General features: G+C 52.8%; 1 protein-coding gene across 1 annotated transcript; it reads left to right on the forward strand.

Annotated features, from left to right (window-relative positions):
* Nucleotides 1-6,899: 6,899 nt before the first annotated feature.
* Nucleotides 6,900-9,630, forward strand: Foxc2 (forkhead box C2). Its single transcript, XM_028753861.1, has one exon. It carries the CDS (start codon nucleotides 7,338-7,340, stop codon nucleotides 8,820-8,822), a length of 1,485 nt encoding a protein of 494 aa, XP_028609694.1. The 5' UTR covers nucleotides 6,900-7,337; the 3' UTR covers nucleotides 8,823-9,630.
* Nucleotides 9,631-10,236: the final 606 nt, after the last annotated feature.

Here is a 10,236-nt window from a genome sequence, read left to right on the forward strand (position 1 = left end):
CTCTTCTCCCAAGGGCTGGGTGTAAAGTTGTGAGCCACCATGCCTGGCAAACGTTTGCTTTTCTGCTCTACCCCCCAACCCCATCTTCCTTTTTCTCTTCCTCTTCCTCCCATTTCCTCTTTTCTTCTGCCTCTTCCTGTTCCTTTAGGTGTTTTGAGACAGGGTTGTAGTCTTTCCTGACCTTGAACTCACAATCCTCCTGCCTCAGCCTCCTAAGTTTCCATGTGCTAGGGTTGCAGCCCAGTGTCACCGCACCTCAGTTTGCATATTCTTTCTGTCTTCTTGTGTGTGTTGGAGTCGTGCTTCCTATGTGTGGAGGTGTGAGGAAGCTGGTGACATCCTCAAAAGCCACCCAGCTTGTTTCCTGACCCACCCCCAGGAATCTGCCTGTCTCTGCTGGATTTTCAGGTCTACACTGACATACCCAGATTTTTATTTTTATTCTTTAGCATGGGCGTTCCTTACAAGGCAAGCATTTTACCGACTGAGCCCTTTCTAACTCTCAATTCCCCTGACTGGAGAGTGCAGTATAGAGGGAACAGCTGTGTCCCATCCAGTATCCCCTAGTTTCTAGAGTTGTCATTACCGTCAGACTGTCCTCAGAGAAAGGACTGTGACCCAGGCTTCTGACCAGCACACTTCTGCAAGGACACTGGACTACCTGTCTCCTGAAGTCCTCTCTTAGATTAAACATGTTTCCCTGGAAGTGGAGAAAACACCTCTCTACCAGATTTTTTAACAATCATCTGTTTATTTACTTTGGATTATGAGGCAAGACCTCAGAGCCCAGGACCTACATAGTGTAAGGACAGAGCTGTCTCCTGGAAACTGCCCTATGACCTCAACACAGTCAACCTGGTCCATCTCCCCTTCCCCCAAATAAATGCAAAAACATTTTTAATTTAAAAAAAGAAAGAATTCCTAACAGCATGGGGTCTAGCCTGCCTTGATGTCCTCTCCTGCTACTGTGTGTGGCCCGGCAGCAGATACAAGCAGATCCCACCACACTGCGTGGTGTAGCTGAAAAAACAGGGAACAGGGTAGAGGGTGTGTATGTGTGGAGGGGAGGGGAGGCAGGTGGTCCGGTAGCTAGAGAGCAAGTACCTGAATGTGATGGACCAAAGGCTCAGCAGGTGCAGTGGGGCTAGAGAGGGCCTTGGCTGATGCAGGGTGAGGGTGATCCTGGCTTCATCACTCCTAAAGGTAACTCAGATGCTATGGTCCAGGCAGTGGCTTGATCCCCAGGGGTTCACTCTGCCCCTGCTCTCCCCAGTCCATGAGCATCTTATTGTCCCAGAATCTGCCTTGTGGCCACTTTGAGTTACCAGTCCAAATTAGGGAGTTTGAGTGTGGCTCATCCTCAGAGCTAGGAATCCTCAATCTAGAGGCTTTGAATCCCAGATCAAAATGTCTACCTCAGCACCTTTCTCTTTTCTGACCTTCCAGTCAGGGTCTGCAGGCTCCCACAGAAGCCCATTTAGCCTGGAGGGTGAGTCACAGGGGTTCACAACGACACAACTATTCATGGCTAGAGTTTTAAAAAAATCCCAGAACAGTGGGAGAGGGGATGCTGGAAGGTTCTTGAACATTCTCAGCTCACTGACTGCTCTCTCTCTCTCTTATATTTCTGTTCTATTTTCAGAGTTATAATGATATTTTGATTTTGAAAATTTCCTAACATGCAGAAAAATCGCAGGGCTGCTACAAGGGAGGCCCTAAGTTTTAAAAGCCCCCATCTTGTTACATTTTGCTACATTTATGAGGCTCGGCTTCCTACTCCTGCCAGCTGTGATACTTAGTGTTGTCTGTCAGTTGACAGACTCTAGGCTCACTTAGGAGAGGGGGCTGTGAGCTTGTCTGTGGAGATTATCTTGGAGGCATTAATTCGGGGGGGACCCCAACCCTGTGGGCATCACATTCCCAGGGATCCTGGACTGTGTGAAGCAGAGATGAACACCAGCACCCATGGGTGTCCTGGCTCCCTTCACTGTGGCTACAGTGTGCAGCTCCTGCCCTGTCCCTGTACCCCCTCCCCCACGCTGCCACTGCCACCGCTTCTGCAAATTGAGGAACTGTGTGCTGAAATTTCTTTTGTCAGAGTATCACAGGCTGGAAAACAGGCTAAAATCCCACCCATCTTTGGTTGAATACTTACTTCCCCCTCCCCTTTCCTCCCTCTCCCTCCCCTTTCCTCCCTCTCCCTCCCCTTTCCTCCCCCTCCCTCCCCTTCCTCCCTTTGTTCCTTCATCCCTTTTCTCCCCTCTTCCTTCTCTCTTTCCTCTCTCCCTGTCTTCTTCTGTAGTGCTGGGATGGAAAACGGGGCAGCGTGTGCCTGGCAGTTGCTCTGCTCGATGGCACAACCCCTTTCAAATATTTTAAAAGTTGCAGAGGCTGTGACATCAGCCCTAAATATTTTGACATGCGCTTGCTACAGGCAGGACCTGTTCTTACCTGAGCACAGTTCCTATCTCACTCAGGAATCTTAACCTGGGGAAGATGGCTGTCCAGGGCACACTCTGGATTCTGATTCCCTCAGACCTGCCCTTTGTTAGCTTTCTGCCCCATAGCATCAAGCATGGCATGGAGTCTCTGGGCTCTTTCTTGTCCTTTGCAACTCCTATCCTCATCAGTTCCTTTACCGTGGCAACTTCTGGAAAATTCTCACTAAACTGGGTTAGGATCCATCAAGGACCGAGACATTTGTCCTGATAACAGGTTTTTCCAGAGGTCCTGGGTTCAATTCCCAGCAGCCACATGGTGGCTCACAGCCATCTGTAATGGGATCTGACGCCCTCTACTGGGCAACAGTGTACTCACATACATGGAATAAATAAATCTTTAAGAAAAAAAAAAGTAGCTCTGTGGCCAGGCGGTGGTAGTGTACACCTTTAGTTCCAGCACTCAGGAGACAGAAGCAGGCAGAGCTCTAAGTTTGAGACCAGCCTGGTCTACAGAGAGTTCCAGAACAACAAGGGCCACACAGACACAGAGAAATGCTATCTCAATTCATCAACCAATAAATCAACCAATAGCTCTGATGCTGGGGCGTGGTGTGCACGTTTAATCCCAGCACTCAGAAAACAAAACCAGGTGTATCTCTGTGAGTTCCAAGCCAGCCTGATCTACATAGTGAGAGCCTGTCTCTAAGAGAAGTGGGTTTCTCTGCCCATGTCTAACCCACAGGTCAGTTTTCAAGAAGCCTTTGGGAACCTGGGACTCTTCTGCTATCTGGTTCCTAAAACTGAAGGCATCTCCCAGACCCAGAGGATTCTGAACAGAGAGTTGAGAACAAAATCGCTTCTGGCTTGTCTGCCTTGGTCCAGGCTGGGCCTGGAAGGCAGAAGTCTCCAGACCTGACCTTTCATCACATATCTGAACAGCTCTCGGCTCAACTTCCCAACTCGCACTCACAACACACCTCTGCAAGTAGTAGCCAATTTGTTCAACAACCCGGTGGGGTGAATCCAGCCTTCTAGCCAGCCATGTGGAAGAACCTCCTTGCTTCTCTCGAAACTGCTAGAAATCTCAAAGATGTTTCTGTCTCTCAGCCTCAACACATGGCAAAGCTTCAGTGAAAGAGACCCTGCCAGTGGGGGGCGCCCTCCTAGACCCCGGATTAGGTACAAACCACACCCAAACACCTGTTTTCACAAAGAAATTCTTTAATGGGTGGAGAAGAAAGGTTAAACTGGCTGCTTTTTTGTCTCTGGCAGAGAAACAGGAGCCAGTGACCTTGCAGGTATAACTTTAAAGAAGAGAAGGGGGGGATCCTGTGTTAGAACGGGCCAGGATGCTGTGGTATGTTTTGACCGGGCATGTTAATTACGTGAAGCAAGAGGAACTTCTGACTTCAGGACTTCAAAACTTTGATATCTGGACCTTGGTAGTCAGCCTCAGGAGGAGGAAGTGGCCAAATAAGAAAATAGACCTTCGGGGCTAGCTTTAGGAATGTAATCCAACGGTTTTTAGCCAGGCTGAGGGAATGAGAGAGAAGGGTAAGGCTTGCCAGAGCCATGTTTGCCACGCTCGAGCTCAGAGCCCCTTCATTCGGAAAATGGCTTTTTGTAAGCCAAGCTTGCCTTCTTTCTGGGTTTCCGCAGGCTTTACTCTTGCAGTGCAAGGCGTCGTGGCGTCCACAAGGTGTCAGCACCTTCATTAGAACCAAACCTGTCTGGCTGTCCTCGCTCCTCCCCGCTCCCCGCCCCCCGCCTTTTCCGTTGTAGCTCCACAACCGGCCTCAAGATGGCACCATCACCCACGGAGTATTCGCCAGGCGCCTCCAGGTGATGAAGCCGTGGCGCCTGCCGAGGAAGAAGGGCCGGCGGGAAGCGGGGGAGGCACCTCCCGGCCCTTTTCATCGCTTATTATTTGACAAACACACAGGGCTCTCTGGGGTCTGATTTGCCTTCGACTCGTTGACAACAAGACAAGGAAGAGAAGGAACAGGCAATAAGCAAGAATGTAGCAAGTCTTAGAGAGCCGAGGCCTCTGCAGGCTGCCGGAGCCGGACCTGGTTCCTGCCAAGTCCAGGTGTGTGTGTGCAAAGTGTTGTTTTAGAAACCGGAACAAACATCTCTCAGTGCTCCACAGAAGCCCGAAGCCCAGGTCCAGAGCGAAGGAACATCGCTACGACTTCTCTGAGCCTCTCCCGGAGCCCTCACCCTTTCTTTCGGAGAGGAGGCGAGGGTCGATCCATCTGAGAATTAAACCAAAGTTCTTTTAAGAAGACACTGGTTTCGATCTGGGCATATGGAGGCAGAAAGCGGCCTTTGCCAATTTAGATTTCATAGTCCGAAGCGTTCGGTTTCTGCCCTGTGTTTTGATAAAGCTGTTTAACACGGGGACACACACACACACACACACACACACCTACCTCATAAAAGCAGCTTAATTTGTGCCCCTCCAGCAAGCCTCGGGGGGGGGGGTGTTTCTTGATCAATGAGTGGAATTTTTAGCGACATCGTGAGAAAAATTCAACACTACTTGCCACGAATTTCATGAGGGGCAAGACGTTTTCTGTCACAGTATTTTTTTTTTAAAAAGGAGGGGGGTAATGAAAATACACTAAGGACCATTGGAACAATAACTCTTACTGGGTCCCTGAGAGTAGAGGAGAAGGCTTAACCCCCTACCCAGATCTGCACCCGACCTGCACCCGGGAAGCCTTATTTTGCAGCTTAAAGGGGGAAAGGAATTAGTCCAAAAAAAAAAAATTCAGAACAGCCACAAAAGTGTGTTTCCCAAGATCCTCCATCCAGGTCACGGGGTCCTGTGCAGCCCTGTCCTTTAATTTCTGGTCATCGAGTCAAAGATAATACACATAAATACTTATTTTGCTGTTTCGATGAGAAGTCGTGTAATGCCACTAAAGTCAGAGCTGAAAAAGTGAGTTCTAATCTCTCACAGCCTTTTGCCGAAAAATCTAACGAGGGGTGGGGGTGGGGGGAGTCGGAGGAAGAGAAAGACTGAAACAAATGTTTTATCTGTCGCCTTCTTCCCTACCCAACCGGACCAACAACTTCCAGAAGGTTCTGCGAGGCACAGAGCCTTTCCGTAGGGCCGTCTCAGTGCTTCTGAAGAAGCGGCCGAGCAGGGATCCGATGACGATTGGAGGTGTTGAAGGAATAAATAACCAGTCCACAAATAAACAAACTGTCCCCGGGATTCCTAGAGGGAAGGAGCACGCTTGAAGGTCGGGGAACTCGGTGTCGCTGTGCGTCAAGGCTGGCAACGGAAAAAAAAAAATCCTTCAGTTACCAGGCCCTCTAAGGAGCCCTTGCTCCTCAGCTGACCTTATGAAAACTCAGTAAAACACACAGCCTGAAATATAGTCAATTTACAGGCTCCCAGAGATGCTGGCCGCGGAGTGGGATCTGCGCTGGGCCCAGCACCGACTAGGAAAGCGGGTCGGAGGCTACACTGTGTGGCGATCCTTTGCGTCTCCAGTGGCGAAACTGGGGTGGAGAGCAGGCCTGGGGCTTCCCACGGCGAACAGGGACACCAGCTCCCGGGGGAGGGGAGGCTGGCTGCCTTGTCCAAACCTTCGGGGAGCGCTTTCGTAGGTGGGGAGAAGGGAGAGAAGCCGGGATGGATGGCACGGGAGGCTAGCCCTCTATGCGGGAGAGGAGCCCAGGAAAGCAACCGTTGGGTCCCTGCGCTTTCCCGAACCCCACGAAATGGGCTGGAGGACGTAGATCCATCACCTAAGCCTCAGCGAAGACAGGAGGATCAATTGCTCCTTAGGTGTTACCTTCCCGGCTTGGCTTTCCCACCAAGCCTTCCTTCCCGTCGTGAAAGAGAGAGGAACCGAATTCTACCACCCGGCCTCCTTTGTGGGTTCTTCAACACTCCGACCTGGAAGCGTCTTGTGGGTTATTTATCACAGACTGTGCACGCTCCGTCCGTTTGCTCGGAACCCATTACAACTAGGCCCCCGATAATTAAGAAATCTAATTATTCTAGCCTCTTCACCCATTAATGAGAAAAACAATCTTCAGGCTCTTTCCTACTTACAAGGTCTCGGGAGGCAGATCTCTGCCCAACATCATCAATTCGATTTTATATTTTAAACTAAACCTCTTTCTTATTTTGCAAAGGAATAGGTTTTTATTTTTTGCTCCGGACACGTGGTCTCGTTAAACAAAATGTGATAATAAAATAAAATTTAATAAGATGTAACTCATTTTTAAAAGTCCTCAAGTTAACTTGAGCTGGGGTTGGGAAGTGGGGGGCGAGCTGGCTAAGAGCAACTGGGTCTTAGAGCCGACGGATTCAGGCGCTCCTCGTTCTGATTGGCGCCATCCTTCCCTGAGCTGCCAGATGATTGGTGCAAACTTCCTGGAGGGGGCGCGGCCTGAAGAAAGTAAAAACTCGCTTTGAGCCAGAAGACTTTTGAAACTTTTCCCAATCCCTAAAAGGGACTTTGCTTCTTTTTCCGGGCTCGGCCGCGCAGCCTCTCCGGACCCCAGCTCGCTGACGCTTCGGGCTGCCGTTCTCCTGGTGGGGCCCCGAGATCCGCTGTCTTCTTTTCTAGCATTCGGAAGGGCTGGTCTCTCTCCACGGTCGCGCGTGGCGTCTGTGCCGCCAGCTCAGGGCTGCCACCCGCCGGGGCGAGAGCGCGCGGCCAGCGGGGCCGCCCGGGGTGCGCCCTTCAGGATGCTGATCCGCCCGGTCGGCTGAACCCGAGCGCCGGCGTCTTCCGCGCGTGGCTTGCGAGGCTGCCCCGAGCTGGGGCTGCTCGCATCGCTCCTTCCCTTCCTGCTCTCCTGCTCCGGGCCTCGCTCGCCGCGGGCCGCAGTCGGTGCGCGCAGGCGGAGGCCGGGCGTCTGGGACGCAGCATGCAGGCGCGCTACTCGGTGTCGGACCCCAACGCTCTGGGAGTGGTACCCTACTTGAGCGAGCAAAATTACTACCGGGCGGCGGGCAGCTACGGCGGCATGGCCAGTCCCATGGGCGTCTACTCCGGCCACCCGGAGCAGTACGGCGCCGGCATGGGCCGCTCCTACGCGCCCTACCACCACCAGCCCGCGGCGCCCAAGGACCTGGTGAAGCCGCCCTACAGCTACATTGCGCTCATCACCATGGCGATCCAGAACGCGCCCGAGAAGAAAATCACCCTGAACGGCATCTACCAGTTCATCATGGACCGTTTTCCCTTCTACCGCGAGAACAAGCAGGGCTGGCAGAACAGCATCCGCCACAACCTGTCGCTCAATGAGTGCTTCGTGAAGGTGCCGCGGGACGACAAGAAGCCGGGCAAGGGTAGCTACTGGACGCTCGACCCGGACTCCTACAACATGTTCGAGAACGGCAGCTTCCTGCGGCGGCGGCGGCGCTTCAAGAAGAAGGACGTGCCCAAGGACAAGGAGGAGCGGGCCCATCTCAAGGAGCCGCCCCCGGCCGCGGCCAAGGGTGCCCCGACAGGGACCCCGGTAGCTGACGGGCCCAAGGAGGCCGAGAAGAAAGTGGTGGTCAAGAGCGAGGCGGCGTCACCCGCGCTGCCGGTCATCACCAAGGTGGAGACGCTGAGCCCCGAGGGCGCGCTGCAAGCCAGCCCCCGTAGCGCAGCCTCCACACCCGCCGGCTCCCCAGATGGCTCGCTGCCAGAGCACCATGCCGCGGCACCCAACGGGCTGCCCGGCTTCAGCGTGGAGACCATCATGACACTGCGCACGTCGCCTCCGGGCGGCGACCTGAGCCCAGCGGCCGCGCGCGCTGGCCTGGTGGTGCCGCCGCTGGCGCTGCCATACGCCGCAGCGCCACCCGCCGCTTACGCGCAGCCGTGCGCACAGGGTCTGGAGGCTGCGGGCTCCGCGGGCTACCAGTGCAGCATGCGGGCCATGAGCCTGTACACCGGGGCCGAGAGGCCAGCGCACGTGTGCGTTCCGCCGGCGCTGGACGAGGCTCTGTCGGACCACCCGAGCGGCCCCGGCTCCCCGCTCGGCGCCCTCAACCTCGCAGCAGGTCAGGAGGGCGCGTTGGGGGCCTCGGGCCACCACCACCAGCATCACGGTCACCTCCACCCGCAGGCGCCACCGCCCGCCCCGCAACCCCCTCCCGCGCCGCAGCCCGCCACCCAGGCCACCTCCTGGTATCTGAACCACGGCGGGGACCTGAGCCACCTCCCCGGCCACACGTTCGCGACCCAACAGCAAACTTTCCCCAATGTCCGGGAGATGTTCAACTCACACCGGCTAGGACTGGACAACTCGACCCTCGGGGAGTCCCAGGTGAGCAATGCGAGCTGTCAGCTGCCCTACCGAGCTACGCCGTCCCTCTACCGCCATGCAGCTCCCTACTCCTACGACTGCACCAAATACTGAAGCGTCCAGTCCGCTCCAGCCCCAGGCCCGCACCGGCTTCGCCTCCCCATGGGACCTTCTTCGACGGAGCCGCAGAAAGCGACGGAACGCGCCCCTCTCTCAGACCCGGGAGCAGAGAGCTCCGTGCAACTCGCAGGTAACTTATCCGCAGCTCAGTTTGAGATCTCAGCGAGTCCCTCTAAGGGGGATACAGCCCAGCAAAACGAAATACCGATTTAAAAAAAAAGTCCCCTTCCCCTACCCGGATGCTGCGCCCGCTCCCCTTGGGGCTTTAATGGATTAGTTTATGGACCAAACCCCACAGGGACCCCTAATGACTTCTGTGGAGACTCTCCACGGGCGCAAGAGGTCTCTCCGGATAAGGTGCCTTCTGTAAACGAGTGCGGATTTGTAACCAGGCTATTTTGATGTTACTCAGAGCCTTTAATATAATATTTAAAGTTGTGTCCACTGGATAAGGTTTCATCTTGCCCAACCGTTACTGCCAAATTGAATTCAAGAAACCTGTGTGGGTCTTTTCTCCCCACAGTACCATGATAAAACATAGTTTTTTTTCCCCAACTGTAGATCTTTTACAAAACAAGAAAATAATTTATTTATTTTTTTGTTGTTGTTGTTGGATAACGGAATTAAGTATTGGATACTTTGAATTTAGGAAGTGCATGGCTTTGTACAGTAGACGCCATCTGGAGTATTCCTAAAACACACAAAAAGACTTTAAAATTTCAACTTTCGTCTGTGTTTGTCTTATGTGATCTCAGTGTTGTATTTACCTTAAAATAAACCCATGTTGTTTTTCTGCCCAAAAGTTTGGACAGTGTCTTTGTGTTCTTGAATTTTAAAAGGGAAGATGTAGTAAACCCAGTTGTGATTATTTTTATGGTGCAGGTGACCTGGTACAAGGGTGCATGTACAGGACAATGGAGCTCTAATTTACTAATAGAAAGGGCTCTTGATTTGTTGAAATATCCCATCCTTGTTTTTTTTTTTTTTTTTTCCTGCTCAAGGCAATCTGAGAAACTGTTCTCTCTCCACACACACGGACAGGGTTGCCTGAGGGCAGCGAGCTGGCCTGTTAACGAAATGCTTTGTGGGATGCAGAAAACTGTTGCCAATTGTCAAAACAAAATGGTGTCACTCTATCTCTGTGTCCAGCTGTCCTCTCTTTAGGGGAGAAACAGAGAAAGGACAAACGGGTTGCAGCTTGCTAACCTCAACGTAGCGGGAGCCTGGGTGACTCCTGCGCTCCCTCCATTTCCTTAGATGCGGACTTCTTGCTCCTGTTGGGGTTTTAAGTGTGCCAGCAACAAGCAGAGAGTGTTGGTCTCTGGTATTTAATGGCTAGCTTTGGGATCAGATTAGAAGTGAATTTCAGTCCGATTTATTTCTCAATTTGGGCTTTAAATATTTACCC

This window comes from Grammomys surdaster, unplaced genomic scaffold, assembly GCF_004785775.1.
Source record: "Grammomys surdaster isolate TR1022 unplaced genomic scaffold, NIH_TR_1.0 128, whole genome shotgun sequence".
NCBI lineage: Eukaryota > Metazoa > Chordata > Mammalia > Rodentia > Muridae > Grammomys > Grammomys surdaster.

Bases quoted from the DNA above. Each gene is read 5' to 3' on its own strand.
- Foxc2 (XM_028753861.1), top strand. From the start codon at position 7,338: ATGCAGGCGCGCTACTCGGTGTCGGACCCCAACGCTCTGGGAGTGGTA.